Source organism: Cynocephalus volans, chromosome 8 (assembly GCF_027409185.1).
Source record: "Cynocephalus volans isolate mCynVol1 chromosome 8, mCynVol1.pri, whole genome shotgun sequence".
NCBI classification, from domain to species: domain Eukaryota; kingdom Metazoa; phylum Chordata; class Mammalia; order Dermoptera; family Cynocephalidae; genus Cynocephalus; species Cynocephalus volans.
The window spans coordinates 66,866,227-66,893,839 of NC_084467.1; the positions used below are offsets into that span (position 1 = coordinate 66,866,227).

General features: G+C 42.5%; 1 protein-coding gene across 2 annotated transcripts in view; it reads left to right on the forward strand.

The window, feature by feature from the left end:
• The window catches only part of ST6GALNAC5 (ST6 N-acetylgalactosaminide alpha-2,6-sialyltransferase 5), a 170,264-nt gene extending 143,188 nt beyond the window's left edge, over positions 1-27,076 (forward strand). Inside the window, exons 3-5 of one of the 2 annotated variants that reach the window (XM_063107174.1) lie at positions 6,238-6,647; positions 12,770-12,877; positions 26,845-27,076. In XM_063107174.1, coding sequence (XP_062963244.1) covers positions 6,238-6,647; positions 12,770-12,877; positions 26,845-27,076 — 750 coding nt within the window. Of the gene's footprint in view, positions 1-6,237; positions 6,648-12,769; positions 12,878-26,844 lie in introns of those variants that run through there. The other variant, XM_063107175.1, reaches the window with a different exon arrangement.
• The last annotated feature ends 537 nt before the right edge of the window (positions 27,077-27,613 follow it).

Consider the following 27,613-nt stretch of genomic DNA (forward strand, 5'->3'; position numbering starts at 1 on the left):
CAAAGCAACTTTGCCCAAAATTACCACCTAAGGAGTGGAAGAAGGAAGTTCAAAGCCTGTGACTCCAAAACCCGTATTTTAAACACTGCCCAATACTGCCTCCTGCCCATGGAGAGCTTCCGTCCTTAGTCAGCCAATAGATGGAAATTCCATAAGGTGGCATTAGGTAGACAAAGGAGGACTCACAGTGAAGGCTGGTGGTGGACCTGTCACTGAATAAAAGTAAAAGGAGCAGCTTGGGAGAGCAACATTTTTCTGGTGAATCACAATAACCAGCATGGCTTATACCCAGTGTCAGCCTGAACTGAGATTGACAGCTAATAAAATCCCAGTAATTACAGGAAAACATCAGATTGGAAAATGTAGAGATTTTTGAAATACCTGAAGCCATTTAATATATCTTATGTTTGTTCCAGACCAACAGGCAGCTCCCAGAGCAAGACTGGTCTCATTACTGAGCTAATGGACATTGTGCTCTGAGCTACTTTTCCCTCTGCCAAATAAACCAGAATTTTAAAAACTGAAACCTGATATTGCCGTGCTCCAAATGTTTGCAAGGACATCATTGACTGTTTTAGGTGTCAAGTTCAATTTGACTTGGCCTGGTCTATTCTCTTAAGGAAGGCTCCAGAGGCATCAGCTGGGTCACACAGGGAGAATTCCTTCTACTCTTGTTCTTTCGGGCTGTGACAGAAATCAGACCTTAATTCCCTGAGCACACTTCCCCAAGCAGCGACTGCTCCTGTCGCCACAGCCCGAAGGAGTTAGTTGTGATGAAAGTTGTCATGCTTCCCTATTCCCTAAATTTGGGGTTTTGTTTTGGTTTGGTTTTGGTTTTTTGGTGGATGGGGGAAGGGCAGGGAGTTCTGAAGGAGAAACTCACCCACACAATCTGAAATACTCACAAGTCTCCCCGCCACGTAAGTTGCAGATACTGTCCTGGGTTCTGGGATGATGGCAAACGTTTATGAATTATCAAAGAGCAAAACACAGGCCTGCATGCACATGCTCCCTCTAGGGTGCACGTGCTCCCTCTAGGGAGCGCGCCGCGGGCCTCCCACACTCACTCTCGTGGGGCCTGGACGGCAGCTCAGAACGTCAGCGGCCTGGAGAACGGGTAGCTCCTCTGTGCACGGTGGGTTTTCCTGGGCATTTTTCACATCACAACAGCTCTAATGACCTTGGCATCAAGCTCTTACTGGGGATTAATAACTGGCTGGGCTTAATGGCCCTTACTGTGTCCTGGGCCGTTTACTCATCCAGTCATTAATTCCAGGCAGTGCCCTGGGCTCTGGCCGTCATGCTTCCCTGGGCAGAAAGGCTGCCCTGATGCAAACGGCCACAGCCTCCTTCTCTGCAGACCAAGGTTTCCAGAGCCTGCCCCCCCTTCTTCTCTCCATGGCATCAGTACCAAGGGCTGGGGTTTATTGTTGGTAGGACACCACATTCTATCTGCTTTGTATGTCTTAAGGTATGTATTGTCAGAGAACAGAAAAGCCTGGAGGTTGGGCTTCATTCACTCATCCACCCATCAGTCTATTCAGTGGTAATTAAATGTTTTTTAGGGGTCGGGATGGAAGAGAGATCACTAAGATTGGATGACCTAAGATGGATGCCCATGTTTCCTACCAATGGGTGGGGCACTTCACCAAATGGGGCTTTATGAAGAATGTCCCAAAGACTCTGGGAGGCTGAATGCCATGAGGAAGAAGCCAAAGAGAAGGGCTTCCTAGGCGGCAGCTGCCTCCCCTCCTCCATCCTCGAAGGTGCTGTATCGCCCAGACCCTCAGGCCGACGGGCAGAGTTCACCTTCCCACGCTCCTCCTTGTGATCCATCAACCTGACCTCCGAGAGCTTGAGGGAAGAGCGTGTGAATGCTGCATCAGGAATCTTAACTCACCAGGGCACGAGTATCTCCACCCACATCAGACAGTGGGATTAGGATGGTACTGAGAGGTGGAGGAACCTGGCTCTCTAAGAGGGCTATGACACCTCCTGAGAAACAGGGTCACACAGTTCATGCAATTCTTGGTCATTCTGCCTTCCAAGACAGCATCAGTCCCTCTGAATCAGGAAACAGACTTCATTTCCTCCTCGGGAAGTGGTCCAGGCTTTGGTACATGCTCTTCTCAGCTGCTGGAAGTATAACACTGTGTTTAGAACAGCTATTGTCACTTTACTGGCACCACTTACCAGAAGGCACTTCAGACATAATTCAGACTTCAGTCTTTTTTGCATTGTTTGGTGCATCTGCACAACTCAAAGTATGAATGTTAGTGCCCGAGGTAATCGATACCAGAGCTCAGGCAGGTAGGCAGGAATCACAGGGGAGGGCTTGGTAGGACTGGGTCGACCCCGGTGTGTTCTGATAGTGCCCAGTAAATACAGGCTCGGTGTGGCACAGTCATGAACTTGGCCTTCCTTGCAAGAGTTTTCAGCTGGCCCTGTGTGGGCAAATGAGAGAGAGAAAGAAAGGTCTTTGGAGTGCCCCTGAGGGGATGTGCTTCACCTGTCAACCTGCCTCTGCTGTGAGAATCACAGCAGAATCATTAATTATGGGGAAAAGAGATGCCACTGGAGCCTTTTTTCAGAATGTTTTCCCCAGTAATAATGAGCACAATGTCTGGAAATTATAAATCCAACTGGAAAATTCAGAATAATACTAGGTGAGTCCGATGAGAAAAAGCAGGTTCCAATGGCCATACGTTCCACTGGGATGAATTTACAAAGTGTCTTTCACATACAAACACATTTTCATTTCATCCTCAAAGTCTTAACTTGTTTCAACTCAAAAGTCCAAAGTTCAAAATCCCACCTGTGAATTCAAAACAAGTTATGTACTTCCAAGATACAATGGTGGGACAAGCATAGGGTACATATTCCGGTTCAAAAAGGGAGAAATAGTCCAAAAGAAAGGGGGAACAGGTCCCAAACAAGTCTGAAACCCAGCAAAGCAAGTGTTAAATCTCAAAGCTGGTGAATCAGGTACCTTGACTCAATGTTCAATGTCCTCTGCACGGTGGTGTGAGAGTTAGATCCCCCAGTCCTTAGGCAACTCTGCTCCTATGACTTTCCTGGTCGCAGGCCACACTTCAGCTCTCCCAGGCTTGGGTTGCACACTGGTACTTCTGTAATTCTGGGGTATCCATGGTGGTCCCGCTCCCATGGCTCCAGTAGGCATGATGCTCATGGGGTTTCTCTGCTGCAACTCTGACCCCACATTTCTGCTCAGCATTGCTCTAGTGAAAGCTCTATGCAATGAATCTGCCCCATGACAGATCTCTTCCTGGGTCCCCAGGATTTTCTCTATATCTTTTGAAATTGGGGTGGAGACTCCTAAACCTCTACAGCTCTGACATTCTGTAAGCCTGCAGGCCTAACACCACGTGGATGCTGCCAAGACTTCCAGCTTGTATTTTCCAAAGCTGCAGGTCCAGCCACATCTGGGGCCAATTTAGCCATGGCTGGAGTATCCAAAGCAGCTAGGTGCTGGTGCTAGAAGCAGCTTCCCAAGGTGTCCCTGGACAGCCAGCCCATGGAGGGCACCTCAAACTATTCTGACTCCCTAGGCCTTTGTGCCTGAAATGGAAAGGTTGGCCCCAGAGGCTTCTGCAATGCCTTCAGGCCCTTTTTCCCTTCTCTTGATAATCTCATTCTTTTGTGTTAATCTTCTTAGCACCATTGAATTTTAATTCTGAAAATGCTCTCTGCTTCTCTAACACATGGCCAGGCTGCAAATTTTCCAAGTCTTTACGCTCTGCTTCCCTTTTAAATTCTGGCTTTATGTCATGCCTTTGCTGCCATAACTCAGAGTAGGCTGTTGCAAGTAGCCATGCAGCTTCCTTAATGCTTTGCTGCTTAGAAATTTCTTTCATCAAATACTCTGGTTCACAACTCCTAAATTCCAACTTCCACAAAGTCCTAGGGCATGAATACAATGCAGCCAAGTTCCTTGTCAGTTCATAGCATGGGTGATCTTTGCCCATTTCTGAAAAACTCCTTTTTATTTCTGAGACCTCCTTAGAATGGTCTTTACAGTCATTTCCACAGGCATTCTGGCCACCACCATCTAACCAGTCTGTAAAACATTCAAAATTTTCCCTGGTTTCTAGTCTTCTAAACTTGCACCAGCATATAGGCTTTTCCTAGCCTTTTTCTCCAAATTCCTCCAGCCTCTCCTCAACACCCGATTACAAAGCTGCTTCCACATTTTCAAGTATTTGTTATAAGCAGCATCCCACTTCTCTGGAACCAATTTTCTATATTAGTCCATTTCTGTTGCTTATAACAAAATACATGGAACTGGGTATTTTATAAAGAAAATGAAGTTTATTGCTTACAGTTTTGGAGGCTAATAAATCCAAAGTCCAGGGAACACATCTGGCGAGGGTCTTGTCCTTGTGGTGACTCAGCACTCAGGGTATCACATTGCAAAATGGTGGAAGTAGAGCAGAGAGAGAGAGAGAGACTGTGCTCCCCTTTTAAAGCCCTCAGAACCATGCCCATGACCACCATTTTTAATCCACTCACTACTGCACAGTCCTACAATCCAATCACCTCTTCAAGGCTCCACCTTTCAATTACCATAATAGGATTTCCCACCCTCTTAGCAGTCACAGTGGGTGCCAAGTTTCTAATTCATAAAACTTGGGGACACAGTTCAAGCTTAAGTAAGTTTTGGGGGGAAATTATTCAATCCACTACAGGCCATATATGAAAAAGGTCCATCTCTACAGTAAAGGGTAACCTATCATTTATTGAATAATAACTGTGACAGGCCTATGCTAAGGACTGGGTTCAACTACATGCATTCCCTTTTTTTGCACGTCAAATATTGGCAATTTCAAATGGCTTGATCTAACACTATGTACATCTTAATAGAAGATCTTAATAGTAGAATGAGGTATTATCTGCACTTAGAGGTAAGAAAACTGAGACTGGCAGGTAGTGACTTGCCAAGGTCCCGTAGCTAACAGGTAGTGGAAACAAGCCTGGGCCCATCACATCACACCCAAGAGCTGATGCTCTTGGGCACCCTGCAGTGAGAGGAAGTGACTACCCTCAGGTGCTCTCCATCTGGTTCTGAAGACAGAGCCAGGAAACTCCCAGAGTAAATAGAAAATTGAATATATGCTAAATAGGGATCCAGTTTCCTTAGGCTGTGCAGGGAGCCCCCGTGTCCTGTTCAAAGTTAACAGAGAAGAAGGGCAGAGACTTTGGGGAAAATCTAACAATGTAAAATTCCTTTGGAACATTCTTGGTTGTCATTTTCTTGTGTGCTTGCTGGCCTTGGCCTCAGGCCCTAATTACATTATCTTCAAACAGCAACTAAGAGACATCTCTCATTAAACATGAACAGGGGAATGTTTAATTTGTTAGAATGTAGGTGTTCAGAAAGCAAATCACTGGTGCAGGGCATTGAACGGCAGTGGAGTTGTTCCTGGTGGGCACCACATAGCCAGGGCTTCCCCAGGGTATGTGTCCACTGCAGGTAAGAGAAGGACCCAGGCCCTGCGATTCCTGGATGAGATGTGTGCCTCTGAGCTTGAGACTCTCTTTACATTTATGAAAATGGACCAACTCAGTTTCTCTCCCTCTCCCCATAAAATGAGAGAAAATATCCTGTCATTTCATAATTATGGCATCTAAGGAGTTATAATCTGCATGTCATTTCCTATGTGATTCTTTATTTATAACAAACATATTTGTACAGCACCAAGAATATTAATAAATGCTTAATTTTCAATAAGCTGAGTCAAGAGCATCAAAACTAGTGTCACAGCAATTTGCAGTAGTCTTTGCCTTGACTTGGGGTGTAACTTTGGATTAGGAAAGACCTACTCTTAAAAGCATGACTTCATTACCTGCTAGTTACGCATCTTTGGACAAATTTCCTAACATCACTAAGCTTGAGTATCCTTATCTGTAAAATAACCACGATAGCAACCTTGCTGGGTTGATGAGTTGATCTGCTTATTTAATATCCACAAAACCTGTAGCCCAGTGTTTGACAGGTCAATGCTAGTTTTCTTTCTCTCTTGTTCAATGTTCCCTGTGACCAATTTAGAAGAGAATGTCAGGGTCCAGGAAGTACTAGCAGAAGGGATGTACCCTGGTAGGAAAGGGAGGAGAGGGGAAATGGGCCCCCTTCTCCCCAGGCAGGGAAGTAACCTACTGGTGGCAAGTGAGGGTTAAGCCCTTTGCCCCTGACAGTGTCCTTCTCCCCATGCCTTCCAGCCCCTGAAAATGCACTGCAGGGACTGTGCCCTGGTGACCAGCTCAGGGCATCTTCTGCGCAGTCGGCAAGGCCCCCAGATTGACCAGACAGAGTGTGTCATCCGCATGAATGATGCCCCCACACGCGGCTACGGGCGGGACGTGGGCAGCCGTACCAGCTTGAGGGTCATCGCGCATTCCAGCATCCAGAGGATCCTCCGCAACCGCCACGACCTGCTCAACGTGAGCCAGGGCACCGTGTTCATCTTCTGGGGCCCCAGCAGCTACATGCGACGGGATGGCAAGGGTCGGGTCTACAACAATCTGCAGCTGCTGAGCCAGGTGCTGCCTCGGCTGAAGGCCTTCATGATCACGCGCCACAAGATGCTGCAGTTTGATGAACTCTTCAAGCAGGAGACTGGCAAAGACAGGTACACATGTGCAGGGTAGGAGGTGGCAGAGGTTGCAGGGGAGGGTGAGGATATGTCCGTCGTTGGCAGATTCACCGAAAGCAGAGCTTGCGCTGGTTTTTGGCGGGGGTACCCACTGCGCATGTCATTGATAGAGCTCGCCTGCAGGGTCCTCGTGGAGACTACTAGGCTGCTCCAGCTGAATTCATGTACTTTTATTTTTTAATACAATTTTATTTATATTTATTTTTGTGGGGTACAGTGTGTTGTTTCACTACATGCATATCCTGCACAATGATTCACTTGGGGTAGATAGCATGGTTTTGTACCCATTAGTCTACTCCTAATCTTCCCCCGCCCTCCCCCGCCTCTGGTAACAATTATTCTACTCTCTACTTTTTTTTTTTTTAACCTAAAAGATTAACATCCTTATAGCAAAAAGAACTCTTAAATTGACTGGCTAGTTAGCTCAGCTGGTTAGAGCGCGGTGCTGATAACACCAAGGTCGAGGGTTCCATCTCTGTACTGGCCAGCTGCCCCCCAACAAGGAAAAATGAACTGGAAAAGGCTAAGCAGAAATTAGAAATTTGGTGAAGGCCATGAGCAGATAAGGCACACACCCCGAAGAAACACACGTGGTTAATAAGCACATTCTAGGATCGGTTGCAGGCAGGGTCTCAGGCCCCCGGGGTGCATCAAGCAGAATTTATAAAGCAAAGCAAAATGGAACATTGACATAATAGCATGTCACTGCCTGATCTCTATTTTTGAGGAAGAGGCTAGGCATCCACTGGCCTACATTAGTAAAAAGTGCAGTATAATAGCTCTATCACCTTCCGTCTTACTTGTGTGAACACTAACCAAAAGAAGCACGCGGGTTTATTTTTCCCTTTTAAAGGCAAACATTTATTCAGTCAACCAGTATTCATTGAGTACCTACTACCTGCTCAGCATTCACCTGGCACTGGAGATACAGCCAAAATCAAGATGCTGCCCTCCAAGAACATAAAGTCTTAGACAGTCACCAAGTAGTGGGCAGTGTGCCGAGGGTCATGTGAGGAGAAGATGGTGCTGTCACACGCCGGGCAGGGAGACACCTGCCATGGTCCAGGGCAGTAATTTCCAAACTGTTAGTTACAAGGCAAAATGGGACATGAAATCAATGGAGTGAGGCACTGAAAGATTTTTTTCTAATGTAATGGGAAGAATGGAATAGAATGGCACAGAATGGAATGGAACAGACAACACCAGCATTCATCCCACAAAGTAAATAAGGCAAAGTATTATTTCATAAATCTTTTGTGTTGGTTTGGTAGATAGATACAGACAGACAGGCAGACAGATAGATAGAAATGAGTTTCTTTTTCAGGTGATGAAAGTGTTCTGGAATTGGTGGTGATGGTTGCACAACCCTGTGAATATGCTAAAAACCACTGAATTGCACACTTTGAAAATATAAAATGAAATGAACACCGTGTATATATATATATATATACATATATATATATATATATATATATACTCAATCATGATGTAACATGTATTTCTCACTCTAGTTTGAAATATTTTGAAAATTGTTGGAGTAGGAAATGAGGAAAAAGCTTTTTCAAGAAGGTGTATTTAAGCTGAGACCCACGCTGAAAGTATTTATCCAAGGAAGGAAGGACCTGGAAGGGGAAGGGAGAAGCCTCCCTGTGGGCCCGAAGGATCTGATGTGAGAGAAAGTGCAGTGGGTTGGAGAAAAGCCCCCTCTGGCTGCAGTCGGGAGGCCGAGGGGAGGAGGGAGAGGCACAAGATGAGTTAGAGAGATGAAGGGTCATGAGCTGTCCAGATATGGCCGGAAATAAGGAGAGCTGGGTATCGAGGGCAACAGTGGAATGTGGTCCAGATGCACGGCTCTGGATTGGCCCTATCACTCCCTAGTTTTGTGGCCTTGGACAAGTTATCTGACCTTTCAGAGACTCGGTGCTCTTACATGTGAAAAAGGGATAATGACTACCAACCATTGGACTGTTCTAATAATTAAATTTTCTTGTTTCCTTAATTCTAGCACACTTTAATAATTAACGTGCATTCCTCTTACAAAAACTATTATGAAGTCAATTGCTTATCTTAGAAATAAAGAATATGAAGTACTAAATCCATTGTTTGACTAGCCTAGGCAGCTCACTGTTGGAGAAGAGAGTCCTAAAGAAAGACCAAAGTCCAGTGTCCCCAAATTCTTTGTGCAGAAGAGCTATCTTTTCAAGTCCTGGAAACCTTGTGACTATTTGAGGGCAGCCCAGGCAGGAGCAGGTGTGGCGTCTGGGGTAGGCAGGAAAGGAAGAGCCAGCTGTCAGTGCCGTGGCCTCCTTCCCTGGAAGGCCCAGCAGACCCCATGGTTAGCCCAGCCAGTAGTTCACATCGGGGATCCTGGTCATCATCACAAGCTGCCACAAAATCCAGTCCTATTTCACCCTTGAAACTCCAAATAAGAGAGACTGTCGCTCATTTGAATGAGTTCTTTAACCATGAAAGCATTTTATAAGAAATGAAGAAGGAAGGGAGTTATGTACAGTTTCATTTTTCACAGGTTAGAAAATTCAAAATAAGTAGAAACAATCTCTTCAATAGAAAACACTTCTGTCTTTTTAGTGTAATGATTGTTTGCTAAACTTAAGTATTCCTGAACCACTGCTGCAGGTTTAGCTATTTAGGATAATTACACTGTCCTGGAAGTCCTTAAAAGGTCATTTTAAGCTGATAAGTTGGAGACTAAATCATCCCACCCTTTGGCCACTTAGGATCTTTAGGAAACAATCTCACATCAGGACATGTCCTACTCACTGAATTTACTAAATTCTGACCAGCGAAAAGCTTTTGCTCACATCTGTCTCCCAGGTAGCCCAGGCTGGGAAGCAGGGGACCAAATCTTTGTGGATTGGCTACTGGGCCTCATTCTGCAGACATCCATCTACTAGGGTCAACACACAGCCCCCTACTCAAGGGAATCACATTTATGAACTTGTAGGATGCCAAGGTACATCGCCACATCTAGAAACTTTGCGCCTATTACCTTTAGGAAACTGTCTTAAAGAAGCTAACTATTATATTGACTCAATACTCTTATCCATCTATATTATTAACCCGTAGACCACTCCAAGCTAAAAGAACCAAGTCAGAAACAGCCCTTCAGAACCCATCTATTTATGTAAATTAAAACACAAAACATTTAGGGTGTAACATATCACCTCTATGTATGCGTTTCTTGAAACCCAACAAAACAGTGACATGTACTGAAAATACGTAAGATGTGGAATATCTAATTCTCAGATCTCATGATCAGGACATTCATTTCAGGCTAATATTTTAAAGAAATTGGATAATTCAATGGATTTTGATTTATAGACGTTTCACCCTACTTAAAAGTGGAGAAAAAAATGGCTCAGGAACAATCTGCAATTAAGAAGCATGACAAATGACATAGATGGCCAAGTGGTATTCTTTGATATTGGAAAGTAACTGTACTTGAAAATAACTTTATAATTGAATAAGGGTACATTAGGAAAATATGATTCAGAACCAATATTATAGTAATTAGATAAAGGAAGCATAAATGAAATAACTGCGGTAAGAATATTTCCATAGAGATTATAAATGAGATTCTGGTGGAGCAGAAAGGCCTTTAATTGTAATTTAGTGTGCACTATAGAATTATCAGCTCAGTGTGTTACTTCATCATATAAAAGAATATCTGATAATTTTCCCTAATAAGCACATGACAGCTCTTCATATTCTTTCATTACAGCTGATTAAGGGTAAAAACAGTAGATATTCTTTTGTTGGGAAAAAGATTTCAAATCTTTTTAGAAAGACAGCACAAAGCATTTGCATTTCTATAGCACGTGATCTCAAAAGGCTATTATTTAGGAAGTCTGGGGTATTTTTTAAAAGAACTTTAAAAAAAATTTTTAAAGAACTCTTCAGTTGAGTTTCTTTAGTCTTCTACTTTGTATTCTCCCCATTTTTATCCACAAAGCTTTTTCTGTAGAGCCACATCCTCCTGTATTTCAGGCTTTGACTTGTAATCTCTACATTACACAAAAGAAGGCCAAAATCATGGGGGAGTTTCTGCCCCTGGAAAACGCCCCCTTGGGTGTTTCCCTTAGCTTTAAAAGCACAGGGGATATAGGCGTGGTTCCCAGATCCGGATCCTGGGGTTATAAGTGAGCTGTCATTTTTTCCTGGGTTCCACATCCTCCCAATTTTTCACTCACCCAGATTAGGTCCAGAGTCACTAGCGAATGCACTGTCACAGCACCTAGGTAATGTCAGGCTCTAACTTAAGGAAAGGCATCTCCTCCCCGTACCCTTCGCAATTCAGTCAGCTCAGCTCCACTCCATCCCGGCTCCTTTGGTATCAAAAGTCTTATGAATATTTAGCCCTGGTGTGAAAGAAGGTGGATTATTAATACCTAGGTAGGCTGGAGGTTTCTGAATTTTGTAGTTACTGCCTGGACTACTTACTGATGGTGGCTTCTCCACAAGACCCCAGGAGCAGAGTGTTGGAAGTATTTTCTTCATAGGTGCTCAAAGCACTGAACAGAATGGCTGAATTATTTACCTCGTTTGCTCAACCTAGCAACCAAGAGAGAAAGAAGGGACCAAACTTGATGCTATTCTTGGGTGTTCTCTCAATCACTTTGCAAATAGCTCAGAATAGCTTCCCTTGCCTTCTCTATAGATAAGAAATCAAGGATCAGATATCAGCAGTAACCTGCCTCAGGTCATCCAGCTGGTTGTGATAGAAACAGGTAGGATTTGAGCCCATGTTGTTCCATCTTTAGGAGCTTTTAAATGTATGTCCTGCCATATTACAGGGTCAGGATACAATGAAATGGTCTGCAGTGGCAGGAGGCTGGGGAGAGGGGTCCATTAGCAAAGGGCTTAAGAACTAGAAAGTTGAAGCCATGAACTCAGGAATGACTAAATCACCCATGCCTGACAGGTATTTCACAAAACAAAGGATCTCTTTTTAAAAAGTTCTCTCTCTCTTTTTTTCTTTTTCTTTTCTTTTCTTTTCTTTTTTTTTTTTTTGGTCCTTGTGTGAGATGGAAATAATGCAGCTTCACAAAAAGTCTTCCTTCTTTTCAAGGAGGGGCGCTACAGTGTGCAAGTAGAAAAGATTTTCTGCGGCTCTGTCATTCACATCACATATGGTGCTATGGCTGGGCAAAGTGAGACAGTCTGACCTTGGGGATAAGGTGTTTGAAACTGGCTAATGAGGCATGCCATATGAGCTGAAAAAAAGTAAGAATGGCAACCCCCAAAGAATTGAAATTAATATCCACAGCAGTATAGCATGGTAAACCAAGTCGTCATCACAGGATCAAATTAGACCTTGATGTGATGTTATGCTTAGGCTTGTATTAGTTGAAGCTCAATACAGATGTCTGAAGGGGCAAATTAATGAATGGTAGAATGCACAGATTTATTCCTTAAATTTCATCAATTTTTAGTCTTCTAATAAAAATTTTCTCAGGGCCCTGAATGTTCTGAGGTAAAATAAAACAAATGCTCAGTTAAATATAAGCATTCCTGGGGCTGTTTTCCTCTGGTCATTGCTCCTCCCACGTGAGTATACTTAAGGAAAGTCATTTAATCAAGATGTTGGTGTTAATTAGTCTACTTGAAGGCAAGATTTTACCCTAAGATCAACTGATCAATTGATCAATAGATAGACACATCTACATGTTTATTTAATAAACTATTATCTGGGGAATAAGGAGAATTTCTAGTTAGTCAAGTATTCTAGTCAATAAAGAATTGTCACACTGGGACTATCATCTTACGAGAAGTTGACTTGTGGTAACATGCACTTGAACATTGAGACATTGGTCACCTTTGATCTAGAAGTCCCTTGAACATCCTTTACTGTCACAAATATACCATGGTGGAACATCAGCATCAGTTATGATTGCACCGTGGAATATGGTGGTGTTGGTAAGAGATTTCAATTTGGTAAAGCTCCAGATACTTATAAAACGGAGAGAGAGAAAGAGAGCGGAGTAAGCCTGTCTGGCTTGCCCCGGAAAAGATTTAAGATGATAGTGGGTACAATGATGCCTTTACCAGCTTGCAGACTTAACCATTATTCCTTCCAGGAAGATCTCCAACACTTGGCTCAGCACTGGCTGGTTCACAATGACGATTGCACTGGAGCTCTGTGACAGGATCAATGTTTATGGCATGGTACCCCCAGACTTCTGCAGGTAGGACTTCTTCTGTAAGTGTAATTCATCAGCAGTATTGTGCAGAGTTTATAAATATCTAATTCGAATATCAACCACAAAACGTCTAACCATCTTATTGAGGCAATTAATTAGCATGTCCCAAGTTCTTCTAGAAACAACAAACAGCATTTAATTATGTGGTATAAAACATGGAAAGTTTTTGTTTGTACTGCTGGAGAATTAATCCATCTCGTGGGCTTCATTTATACCCTGAACAGTTATCTACCAAAAGTTATACAGTAATTGGCATATTATTAACAATGAACAAACATTAAGAAATATTAGTTTTATTTTCACTTGAAAGGAATGTGGTAATTTTTGAATGAATTAAAGAGGGCCATTCCTTTAACAATGAGGTCTGTTTTCTAAAATTAAAATATTCTTTTGAGCCTCCTTCCCTTGCCATATCCACAGCCCCAGTTTGTGCTTCTAATGCCAAAAGCAAAGGTAAAATTACATTGATGTATCACTTTAAGGAGAACACGCTCACATCTGTGTTGCTAACTTAAGTTCTGGCATGTGCTCAGGCAGTGTATGGTGCAGATCAGCAGATGCACTGATCCATATTCAAGGTCTGATCTGTGGAAGTTCACTTAAAAACTCACCTGCACTTTAAAGTAGTGAGGCCAATAAATTGAGAAAGTGCTCTAGTTTTCAGGAATGCCCGATGGCTTGCACCTGGCCTCAATCCTGATCTTTGAGGGGTAAAACCTGGGGTGGGGGGCATTTTAAACTTGCTCGTTAAAATTTATGATTGCTTATAGCTTCGTGCATTTTAAACCTAACAACATCCCGAAGGACGTGGTCTTCAGGCAAAAGCTACAATTTTGAGGTTTAAAGCAAGGAAGAGAAAGAGTACTTGGTCATGCCATTACCATTTCCCCGCTTTTCTCCCACCCTTTTTAACCCAGAGATCCAACACAGCAGCAGGACTAGTTGTTATGTAAGAGATAGGTCACAAAGGAAAAGGAAAGGTATGGACAGAGCAGACATTTGACTTAAGGCTGTCCTGTGCGGAGCCAGACTGGGAAGACTGGCCTGGCTACTTACTAACCTAGTATAACCTTGACCAAGTTGCCTTATGTCTCTGTCTTGCTTCACCATCTATAGAAGTGGATGAGATGATAATAACAGGCTTTGTTTCAGAGAGTTGAAGATGGATTAAATAAGTTAATACATGTGAAGTGCTTGAAACAGCACCTAGTTAGTACATGGCAAGCACGAGGTGAGTTAGCTTACATCCTCTCGCAGCTCCTCATCCCTTAATTTGCTGGTCTTGCTTTCCTGTTTAACAGTCTATGTGCAAAAAGCAAGTGAGATGGCATCAAAAAGCAAACTGCCTCCTCAAATCAACAGGCAAACAAAGGCAGTGGGAGCGGCACTTACCGGCATGCAAAGAGCTGTCAAAGTTGATGTTTGTACAGCAGATATAATTATGGAATGTTGCCATTAGGATGCCAGAAAGAAAAAGCATGAATACATTGAAATGTTAATGATTTAGAGCATTCAAGGAAAATTTCCGTTTATTATGGAAAACAAATGAAAGACAAGTTAACCTGTCATTTCTCTTACTCAGAGCTAGTTCATCACGACCGCAGGTACAGTAGGACGGAAACAATTTATGGAATGATACTAATAAGGAAATGAAGACAATGTCAGTGCATCATATGCTGCCACCAGCTCTGAGTTTGTGTTCCTCAGCTACAGGTTCGAGAGCTGTTTGCACAAGATGCTTTCAGCAAGAACTCTCCAAAAGGATCTCCACGCCCAGGGTTCTGTCAGAGAATGTGAAGAAGTCCTGGGTGTCATCTGGAGGGTTAGGCCCGGAGAGAGCGTCCTGCTCTCAATTGTAATGTCTGGTTAGGGAAGGGTGAGCAGTGAAGGGTGAGCCGTGAAGACCAGGAGCGGCACAGACCAAGTTCCTTCATATTCATTTCCAGGACATGTTGGCTGAGCCACCAGGGACCCAGCTCCTAACTATGTGACCTTGAGTCTTGTTTTTCTCATGTGTAAAATGGGGATAAGAAAATAATGATAAGAGCAAACAGGTCATGGTGAGGATTAAATGAGATAATGGATGTAGAGTATTTGACACAGTGCCCGGCATACAGTTAGTGCTCGGGAAAGATTATCAGTATCATTAACATTACTAATATTTTAATATATAATAATTAGTATTATTAATATTATCCCAAGCACTTGAGAGTTTCCCTGAAAGATATCGAGTTGGGGGAGTGGTCACAGAATAGGACATAGCTCTTGCCTTTTAGAGGCTTATGATAAGCCTTACCCACACCAAAATATAACAAACATAGCAAAGCCACTTACTATGTGACTATGACAGGAGGCAGCTTATGCAATCCTCATGTGAGAGTCAAATGACTCTTGCAAACAGTATCTGCCACCAGAGAATGAAAAAGCAGCTTGGAAGTTAGTCCTGCTACTAGTCCGACCATTCCCCGTTTTGTCTTTATTTTGAAAGAAACGGAAAACTATTAAGGGCCAAAAGCATGGTCCAGGTGTCATGAGCTCTAGGACTTAAGGAGGTAAAATATCACTAGAGCCCAAAATGGTAATGGTTAGAGATGGTTTTGTGAGATGACAGAGCTCGAGTTGGTTGAGTCCACCAGAGAATAACCTCCCTGAGGGCATTGAGTTTTGTGTGTTTGGTTCAGTGTTGGAGCCACAGTGCATGGGACAGTAGGTATTTCCTGTCCTGGCATGTAGCAGATGCTTCATAAATATCAAGTGAATGCATGACTATGTTCTCCACTCTCTATAGTGCAGGGTGTTGTACATGGGTAAATAACCATTTCTGCCTCTCAGAAGCTGTGTGACCTTGAGAAAGTTATCTGATCTCACTGAGCCTTAGGGACTTTGGGTGATTACTTAATGACTATGTCTCAGAAGTCTTAGCTACCACATGTGTAAAATGGTGATGACAATAACACTTGCCTCAAGAGTTTATATGCTAATTCCACAATGTAATAGAGGAGAAATGCTTAGCACAGTACTGGGGTATGTTAAGCACACAGAAAGTTGCCTGGTGAAGGGATCCACTAATCTGCAAGTGTGGATATCCATTAGCACATTTTAAGGAGCTGCCCGACAACACTAATGAATGATGCTCAGTTAGAGAGGGGGCTTGCTTCCTGGAAAGGGAGGGGAACATATGGCCTTCCGTGTGAACTGGATCTCACTCTTCTTCACCGTTGAGAATTGGTTTCATATGGCCACCAGCTCCAAAGGACATCACATGAGCTGCTTGCAGTGTCCCAGCCATTCTACAGCTTCCCTAAAGTTCCCAGACTTTCACTGGAATGAAGAGTTAGATTTCTCTGCAAGCAAAGAAAGAGTGCCAACTGTTCATTTTTGGCAGTTTAACCATTTCAGACATTAAGGAACAATTACTATCCTTGAAAAAAGTCATTAAATTAATCACAGAGACTCAATCATTCAACTAGCTAGTGTTGGGCACCAGGGAGGTAATCAAAGATGAATGAGACAGGGTCTCTGCCTCCAGTGGCCTGAGTCTCACTTGCCCACAATTTAGTCATGAGGGACAGAAGGTCACACAGCTGCCTGTGGGAGAAAATGTTAACTCTCTGCCTGTCAGTAGCATCTGACCCACAGAGCTTTAGTGAAACATCTGTCTATAGCTTTCAAACTGGACTCGAAGGAGTCCTTGCATCCCTCTGACCCTATCAGGTGGCCCAGGTACAAGAAACCAAGACAACGCAATACAGACCCTCCCACCCCACTTGACCAAGAGCAGATCCACTTGGATCTGTTTTACATATGGTCTCTTGTGTGAGATTTCCTTTCAACAAAAGATCCCTTGGCAAATAAGAACTTTGACAACCTCTGGTCTAAGATACAATCATGCTGCTTTCCAATCTAAATCAAACTCTCATACACTTTTCAGGAGAGTTTAATCATCACCTTCTTATTGCCAGGAAAATTGAGGCACAGAGAGACAAAGAATGACCTTACTCCTAGAGTCATTTCTAATGGTTAAGAATGGCGGTGACCCAAAGCGGATGTCAGCTGCCATATGTGTGGTGTGAGGGAGGGGATGCCATGGAGAGGGAGCAGGGGCTTCAGTTATGTCTTGGGGGAGCAATCAGCTACGCCATCCATGAGTGCCTGATCTCCAGGGTAAGCATGGGTAGGATATTCACCCGTGTGAGCCTGGAGCTATCGTTTCCCATCCAGCTCTCCTGGAGGTCTGGCCTTCCCATTCCACCCAGAGGGTCTGAGTTACTTCCAGGAGTCATTCATTGGCAAGAAAACTTCTAGTAGCCCTTAAAATACTAACCACACAGACTCTTTGGGAAGAACAATAGCCCCATATAGAAGCGGTGGACATATAAATGGCCATGGGGGCAGATGAGGGATAACTCTTCTTCAATACCTGACAGAATCTAACAATGAGTAAAAGTCATCTGAGCAGCATGCAACCATTTCCTCTTTAATTTGGTGCTTCAATGGCCTCCTGGACTTCTCTCTCCAGCTCTGGTCTTTTTCCTCTCTGAACATTATAGTGCTGCTAGATAGCACCACAAATCTGACCCTGTCTCTTAAAACCCCTCAGTGGCTCCCCAAAGCTTTTAGGACAGAGTTCACACTCCCTACCTTAGCACACAAGCCCTTTGGGATCAGGCTTCTACATACCATTGTCATCAAATCTTTTCTATCACACAGATTTATTTTAGCCATACTGAAAAACTTGCAAAGCAACTCACCCTGCAGACACCTGTCCTTATGACCTCAGCTTGGAATGCCCATCCCCCACTTCCTTAATCTGGCTGATTGCTACTGGTTCTTTACTAATAATAATAATGCATGGCTTTTTTGTACACATATCTCATGTGGCCTGTGCTTAGCATGAACACATGCATTATCTCATTGAACCTGAAAACAGTCCTATGACATAAGTGAGTTAGTCCGTTTTGTGTTGACAGAACACCTGAGACTGGGTAATTTATAAAGAACAGAGATTTATTTGGCTCACAATTCTGGGACAGCTGCATCTGGTGCAGGCCTCAGGCTGCTTCTACTCATGGCAGAAACTGACAGGCATATGGATGCAAGAGCACAGGGCAAAAGGAAGCAAGAGAGCAAGAGGGAGGTGCCAGGCTCCTTTAAACAACCAGCTCTAGCAGGAACTAATAGAGTGCGGTCTCACTCACTACTCCCACCCCCAGGGAGGGTACTAAGCTATTCATGAGAAATCCACCCCCCATGACCCAAACAACCTCCCGACACTGCCAAGTTGGGAATCAGATTTTGACATGAGCTTTGCAGGGGGACAACATACCCAAACTCTATAAATAAGCATTATTGTAACTACCATTTTATACACAACGCTTAACGATGTGAAAGAGCTGGCCAAGGTCATAGAGCAGGTAAGTGGCAGAGCTAGGATTTGAATCCAGTTCTCCAGGGCTTGACAGCCAAACTCTTAACCCCTCACTCCACTGTCCTCCTCACACTCTCCCTGAGCTCTGAGTCAGACCTACTGGCCCACTGGGCCTTCCTCCACCAGCCCCCTGCCCCCCAGCCCCGCCCCGCCTCACTGATTCATTCCTTCCTCTCCTTCATTTGCCTCTGGCTACTTAAGAGGGGGGTCGTGTCTCAATCTACATTTGTATCTTTAGCACTTGTCATCGTGTCTGGTGCATAGTATGTATTCAGTATAAACTGGTTCAGTGATGCATTTAAAAACCTTTCCTTGGGGTATTTAAGAGATTGATTCTAAACTTATTGTTATCACAAGACCAAAAGTGCCAGGTGAATGAAAAGTTTAATTAGCAAATGGCAAATTCTGATTTTGAGGGGGCCCCAGAAGTCGGTGGCCACCCTGTTTTATTTTCAACCAGGGCAAGCACGGGGTCCTCGAAGAGGGGCTCAGGTGTCAGACTGCAACCTCCTCCATCACCAGACTTCAGGCTCATTAATGCCATGTTGCACTAGAGACAGCTTCAAAATATATATTATTCTGTGGACAGTAGACCCTTAAATCATGCTGTATTCATATAGGAAGCCAAATCCATTCTCTCTAGATGGACTATAAATTGCCATGTAAAGATCTGTTGTCATTGCTTTCCAAACTAAGTTATGGTGAGTATTTTTAATCTCATTTTCCGTTGTAAATTGTTTGCAATAATAATGGGCCAAGCATTTAAATTCTATCTAATAATCTTATTTTCGGTCATACTTAGCACATTACCAAGTTTACAACTCTCTGTTACCCATCATTTCTTGAGTATTAATTAGTGGGGTAATGATTCGGAGTGATCACTGTCATGGAACTAAATTAATATCTCATCTATAATGTGAAGGACATCTGAAAGGTATCATGAATATCTGAGTTGATCTGCTAGAATCATTAGCTAGTGAACATTAATAAAGTTGCCAGCGTAACAGGGAAAGTTCCCACTTGGCAACAGTCTACCATGTAGCATCTGATGCTTACAAGGGATGGGTGTAGAATGGTAATGCTTCTTGCGTGGTTTACGTTTTATGAAGTTGACTAAAAATATATTGCTGTATTTCTTCCTAGATGCTTATAGTTTCTTCCAACTTCACCATAATTTGACCAACTCATAAATCACTAAGGGTTGTCATTACCTTCCTTCTGCCTCCCATGTGTACCATTGATCCATTATGAGAAGTTATGGGACCCCCTGAGCTGCCTGAGTTGTGGGGGGTGGGAGTCAGGTGATTCACTGTGGCTCTTTTTCCCATGAAGGATGGACAGCCGCAGGCTCTTGGTGCTCCGTGTGCCCTAGACACGCTCTGTGTGCCCTAGACACACAAGTGCTACTCCACAGGTTTCCACGGTGTGCACCTGTTTTCCTTCTGAAAGAGGCTCCAAAGACAAGAAATCAAAGCAGCAGAATAAGAGTGGGTCTCATAAACCTGACACAGATATTTGGAATGGACCACTGTAGGAGCATTTTCTTCTGAATGCTGCATGGTGTTAGCACAGGCCCCTAGCGCAAATCAATTGCAGAATACCCTACACAACTGACAGGTATTAATTCAAGCTATTTATTCATTTCCTGAGTACCTACTACATGCTAGGTACCTTGGCAAGAATAGAAATGTGTCTAGAGAGAGTGCCTGAGACTTCTTGAGAGAGGCAAAGACACCATTCTTTCCTTGGGACATTTGCAGCCTTTTGGAAAGTCCAGCCCCAAAACCCAGAGAGCAGGGTCAACTTAGATCATTCTGCAGGAAGAAAAAGTAATTTTGTTTCCTCACTCATTGCAAGGTTCGTGGCTGAGACTCCCATAATGAAAGACAGATTAACAAGAGAAAAGCATACATATTTTTTTAAGGCCAGTCAAGTGAAGCAGTGGGAGTGGAGAAGGAACAAAGAAATCCGTAACTGATTGTGATCAATTTTTTGTAAACACCACTGCACTTGGACCAGGGTATTTATTGCATATAAGTTTTATATGCAATATAAATTTCTGACACTAGAGCCGTCAGAAATGACGACTCAAAGAAACAAGGAACCCTGGATATTTTTATGCTATGTTTCATGAAGAAGTGGATACTTGTGGAGAAATATGATTAGACAAAGAGGGTATGATCTAAGAAACTGGGGGTGGGGGCACTTAGCAAGACCTGTTTGTTCAGATTCTTCTTGGCATCTCTGTCTCCAAGGATAAGGTTGTTCCTGTCCTCCAAGAATAGGGTGGGTACCTCTGGAATGAAGGTTTTATTCATTCTCCTTTAGAGGAAAGTCCTTTGGGGGAGAAGGGGAAGGGGAAGGTGAGAGTGGCCTTCCTTCTTCTGCTATTTTCTCAGATGCCAAGGCAGCATATTTTAGGGTAACGTGTCCTGAACCCCTTGAATACACAAAAATGGAAGTATCCTCCCTTGCTTGTTAAAGTTACAAGTTTTGGGGGGGGTTTCTCCAGTTGTATGGCTTAGCTTTAGAAAATTCAAAAGTGGAACTTTATGAAAAGCCTGTTGCCATTAATATTAGTGAGCAGAATTGTAAATAAGCACGAGGCTTCTGCTTACCACCTTGATCAGCTACACAGCGAGCACCGCACATGGGGCACCTCTGTAGCGAGGGGGGTGCTTGGAAGAATAAAGCAAGGACTAGCTACTCCCAACCATGCACTGCAGATCTCAGCGGAAACCTGGGGTGCCATTAGTACAGTAACTCCAATTTTCCAAGACAAAGAACCTCACTCTTAAGAGTACAGGGTCTAGAGTCAACCAGCTTTTGTCCAAATCTTGGCTCTGAAACATCTTTAATTTTTCTGTTAAGGAGTTTTCTGATCTGTAAAATAGAGTTGATGGTAGATCCTCTCATATTATTATTATAATTTTTTTAAAAATTTTTATTTTGTCAATATACAATGTGGTTGATTATTGTGGCCCATCACCGAAACCTCCCTCCCTCCTCTCTCTCCTCCCTCTCCTCCCTCCCACCCAACAATGTCCTTTCTGTTTGCTTGTCGTATCAACTTCAAGGAATTGCAGTTGTTATATCATCTTCCCCCCCCCCCCGGTTTTGTGTGTGTGTGTGTGTGTGAATTTATTTATTTATTTTTAGCTCCCACCAATAAGTGAGAACATGTGGTATTTCTCTTTCTGTGCCTGACTCGTTTCACTTAATATAATTCTCTCAAGGTCCATCCATGTTGTTGCAAATGGCAGTATTTCATTCGTTTTTATAGCTGAGTAGTATTCCATTGTGTAGATATACCACATTTTCCATATCCACTCATCCGATGATGGACATTTGGGCTGGTTCCAACTCTTGGCTATTGTAAAGAGTGCTGCGATGAACATTGGGGAACAGGTATACCTTCGACTTGATGATTTCCATTCCTCTGGGTATATTCCCAACAGTGGGATAGCTGGGTCATATGGCAGATCTATCTGCAATTGTTTGAGGAACCTCCATACCATTTTCCACAGAGGCTGCACCATTTTGCAGTCCCACCAACAATGTATGAAAGTTCCTTTTTCTCCACAACCTCACCAGCATTTATCGTTCAGAGTCTTTTGGATTTTAGCCATCCTAACTGGGGTTAGATGGTATCTCAATGTGGTTTTGATTTGCATTTCCCGGATGCTGAGTGATGTTGAGCATTTTTTCATATGTCTGTTGGCCATTTGTATATCTTCCTTAGAGAAATGCCTACTTAGCTCTTTTGCCCATTTTTTAATTGGGTTGCTTGTTTTTTTCTTGTAAAGTTGTTTGAGTTCCTTGTATATTCTGGATATTAATCCTTTGTGAGATATATATTTTGCAAATATTTTCTCCCACTCTGTTGGTTGTCTTTTAACTCTGTTAATTATTTCTTTTGCTGTGCAGAAGCTTTTGAGTTTGATATAATCCCATTTGTTTATTTTTCCTTTGGTTGCCCGTGCTTTTGGGGTCATGTTCATGAAGTCTGTGTCCAGTCCTATTTCCTGAAGTGTTTCTCCTATGTTTCTTTAAGAAGTTTTATTGTTTCAGGGTGTATATTTAAATCCTTAATCCATTTTGAGTCGATTTTATTATATGGTGAGAGGTATGGGTCTAATTTCATTCTCCTGCATATTGATATCCAGTTCTCCCAGCACCATTTGCTGAAGAGGCAGTCCCTTCCCCAGTGAATAGGCTTGGTGCCTTTGTCAAAGATCAGATGGCAGTAAGTGTGTGGGTTGATTTCTGGATTCTCTATTCTATTCCATTGAAGATCCTCTCATATTAAATAAGTGAGTACATGCGGAGTGCTGAGCACTGTGCTCTGGGCTGAAATGGTGAAGTTTAGCAGCTTGGATGGTCCATGAGTGAGGCTGTGTGCTTAAAGGCAGGCACTGGTCTCCCTACCTAGGTGCCAGTCCTCATCTATCAAATGGGAACAGTGACACTTACCTGCAAGGGCTGATGGAGATGTAAAGGAGATCACACAAGTTAAGCACTGAGGCTCAGCAAGTACTTAGAAATCAGTTGTCTCAAACCTGGCCGCATATTAGAATCTCCTTAAGAGCTTCATTTTATAAAATATATAAAATAATAAAATATATGTTTTATATATATATATATATTGTTTTAAATAGTTCTTTTGATTTAAAGAAAAGCAAAAAAAGTACAGAGACTTCATATACCCTTTATCCAGCTTCCCCTAATGCTGATATTTTGCATAACTATGGTCCAGTTATTAAAAGTAAGAAATTAACATCATTCCAATGCTCAGCTAAACTATAGGCTTTATTGAGATTTTACCAGTTTGTCCACTAATGTCCTTCATCTCCTCCAAGACCTAATCCAGGATCCCTTTGCATTTATTTAATCATGTCTCCCTAGTCTCTTGAAATCTGTGACAGTTCCTCAGTTTTTCCTTGACTTTTATGACCTTGACATTTTGAGGAGTATTTGGTCAGGTATTTTGTAGAATGTCCCTCACTTTAGGTTTGTCTGATATATTCCCGTAATTAGATTGAGGTTATGGATTACTGGAAAGGATACCACAGAAGTAATAAGCCCTTCTCAGCATCTCATATCAGGAGATACATGATGTCAGTATGTCTTATTACTGGTGATATCAACCTTGATCACTTGGTTAAAGTGGTGTCTGCCAGACTTATCCATTGTAAAGTTACTATTTTTCTCTTTGTCATTAATAAATAACTTGGGGGAGATACTTTGAGACTATGCAGATAACCTATTTCTCCTCATCTTTCTTTCCCACTAATGTTTCGTTCATTCATGCATTTTGCCTGCAACAATTATTGTGAGGTTCAAAGGATGATTTTCTATTCTCTCATTCTTTCTACATTTATTAATTTGAATTATTCTGTAATAAAATTCTGTTTCTTCTCCCCCATGTACTTATTTATTCAGTTATTTATTGAAATCATTATGGACTCATGTATATTTATGTTATTTTATGGATTTTATAATCCAATATTGACATTATTTATTTTGACGCTCAAACCTAAGTCACTTTTAAAAATACCTGTACCTGGGACCCTCTTCAAATAATTTAAACTGAAATCTATGAACATGGAGCACAGGCAGTGGTATTTCTATAAAGCTTCCTATGTACACTAAATGTTAGTTTCTTCGCTCTCCCCTCCTGCTTCCTCTAAAAAAAAAATCTTCCTCCCGTCATCTGCAGGACTTGTTCCTGCACTGACTGTAGAAAGCTGATGGCAGGCTGCAGACACTTGGGGAACTGACTCTGTGACCATCTCCATCCCCACCCCCTCCCCAGTGAACACCTCCTCTTCTTAGCATCACCTGGCCCAAAACAGGAACTTGGCCACCAGAATCCTTCCTTTTACAACAGCCTCCTCATGTGGAAATTCCACTCATGTTTATTGTTTTCACCCGGGTCAGGTGGAGAAAGAAAAAGCTATGGCAGCCTTTAGAAAGCCAGCTTTGAGAAAAGACCTAAGGAATTATGACGTTAAGCTAGGAAGGGTTTTCTAAATGGAATGGTGGATCGCAGCTGATGAACGACCAGAGAGCTGTTCTTGCAGTTACCACGGCTCTGTCTTCTCAAGTCCTACATAGCACTTTCTGCTGGTTGGACAGAGTTTTAAATCATGAAAACAACTCTCACTTACGAGAATGACTTATCTGGACACTTTTGAAGTCATAATAACCAAATACGTAAATTTAACTCTCCCTTTAGGTAATCAATATGGAGCCAAATAAGTTTTCATTCAAAGAGATGGTCTTCCTGAATAAGGAAATTGATCCCATAACATCCTTTAGCTAGTTTCCAATTACCCTCTATTCCTAGATGCCAAATCAATTTCGTGATATTTTTAGAAACCTAATTGTTTCTTTAGTCAGACTGATGCCAATAATACGTCCAAAACTTAGATGAATCAGATTTAAAACCTAATCTGTGATGGAATAAAAGCTTAACTCTGAGTACACCATGGCAGCATGAATTTGGCATGGCTCCCCAAATTATGCCATATGAATCTGGGGAGATTTGTCTCACAAGTTTTTATTCCTTTTTGTTTATTCTTTTCTTCATAGTGGCCTCTTCCAACCTGAATTTTTCCTAGGATGCATTTTCTGTATTAAAAACACTTTCTATTAAAATTTTAAGGGGATTCCAATTTCTAAGGTAGGTAAATTAATGAAATCTGTAATGACTATACAGGGAAAAGTCCAGTTTTTCACTATAGAACACAGAGATACTTCCGAGACAAGCATATTAGAGATGCAAAGTGTCAGTTCAGCACAGCATCCAAGCCAGGATGAGGACTGTTTAGATGCTCATGACAAAAATAAATCTCTCCTCCTGGAAGAACTTTAACCTGAGAGGAGGAGTAGCTCAGAGGTTTATTGTTGTCAGAGCCACAAACTCGACACCCCTCTTGATAAAAGACTTCAACCCCCGACCCCAATAAAGTCACTACTCTAAAAGCCATTTGTGTATTGATCTCCTCTGAAGGAAATGAATAGGTGTCTAGCAGGGTGAGTATCTTTGGGAAACCATGATACTGTACTTAGAGGAGAGCCCCAGTGAACAGAGGGTGGACCCCAGGATGTGAGGGTCTGAAAGGTGGTTTGCAAGAAGCTGGGCAGCCTGGGCCCTTTCTCTTCTTAGCCTCTGCAACAAGGCCAGTTAGTGAGTGCAGCTCAAAGTAGAAAGGTTTGTCTGCTGCGAAATCTTGACTAAGCTTATCATCTACTCTTCCAAAGACAGAAGGGGTGAGGTGGACTGGCCTAGAATGGAGACCAGTCTGAGACCAGGGCTCTTTGGTAGTTAAATATTTTAGTAACCCTATAACAAGGGAATCCACCACCCTTATGTGTTAATCCTGTGCACACCACTTTGAGGAAATGAGCCAGTGCTTCTTGTTTGAGACTGAGGCATGGGTACAGAAGCAGAAAAATGCTGGGACCATCAGGCTATCCATCAGGGATTGAGAATTTAGAATTTCTGGACTAAGAGTACATGGGCCAGCTAGGGCAACAAGAGAAAAATTGTGGTGTTTTGCTCGATGTCTTCCTTTTTCTCCTATGGGGTGAAACTAGGATCACAACTTTACATATCTGGAGGAAAAATTTCTTCAGAGGCTTGCTGTTTAGCTGCTTAATTCCATATAAATTTCTTTTAACAACAAAAATTCAAAAATTATTTATTGAGCGCCTACCAGGCACTGTTCTAGGAATAAGACAAATCCCTGCCCTCATGAACAGAACGTAAACAAGTAAACAATGGCAGCGATTTTAGAAAACAATGTTATAAAGAATATGAATCCCAGTGAGATGGAATGAAGGGAGCAGGTGTCAGGTAAGGCCTCTCTGAGGAGGATACATTTGAGTTGATACCCAACAGTGAGAAGGAGTGACTTCATGGGGAGAGTGTTCCAAACAGGTGACCACCCTCAAGTACAAAGGCCCCAAGGTAGGGACAAGTTTAGCAGAGTCGACAACCGTAAAGGCCGGTATGGCTGGAGCATAGTGGACAAGTCTGGATGGGTTACAAGAAGACTCTGGAGAGAAGCCAGATCATGTAACACCCTGTAAGCCATGCTCCTGTTACAACTGGAAGTCTCTGGAAGGTTGGGAGTTAGCGTAGGAAAGGGGAATGATCAGTTTTTGTCTTGTAAATATCTCTATAGTTGCATGTGACAAATATACTGTAAAAAGTGTGGAAACAAGAACTATAGTTGTGACTGAGTAGCATGTAGTGTCTAAATCCTGGAAGCCTTGAATGTCCTACTGCACATTTCTAATCGCTTTGTTTGATAACGATGGCCACTGCATTTATTTCACATCATAAAAACTCCACTTGCTTATTGCTTAAACAGTAGAAAAATCATTTGCTGAGATTCATTTAACTAGAAAATATGAGTTGCGCTTATCAACTTATTAAAGATAACATCTTGTCAAAGAAAAACATTTTTTTCTTGTTGTTTTTGCTTTCATCAGTTATCTCATTTTCCTCCTACAGGGATCCCAATCACCCTTCAGTACCTTATCATTATTATGAACCTTTTGGACCTGATGAATGCACAATGTACCTCTCCCACGAGCGAGGACGCAAAGGCAGTCATCACCGCTTTATCACAGAGAAACGAGTCTTTAAGAACTGGGCACGGACATTCAATATTCACTTTTTTCAACCAGACTGGAAACCAGAATCAGTTGCTATAAATCATCCTGAAAATAAACCTGTGTTCTGAGGAGTGAGACCATAATCCCAAGTACCTACTATGTCAGACCCTGGGGCGCTGAACTTCCTGAGCCACCGGACAGGAAAGAGGAACAGAAAACAGCTTCACTCCTCAAGAGGTACCATGGACAGACGCCTACCAGGCGTGCTAGGAAGCAGTGCAGTTGGTTTGTAAGAAAAAATTCCAGAATTAATACATCCTAATGAGTGCTGTCCCTTTCAAAGGTGTTCCCTTAGGAGCTGAACTCATTTCAGAGATGCTTCCATGGCCAAAATCATTCTGGATCTCTTTAAGCATTGCCTTCAAAATGGAAACATGAGCAACTCAACAGTATTAGTTGCTTTCCTTTATAGAAATAATATGTCAAAGACATCTTTCTATCAAGTTGTAACCTAACCTGATCTATAACCTTTGTCCTCTGTTAGACTCTATGTGTGATTTGTAAAAAAGCAGCTTGAAAGTATAGACATGATTTCTGAAGAGCACATCTCCACTGACTTTCATAAAGCAAATGTCCGATATTTATTTATTGAAAGTTTTTTAGTG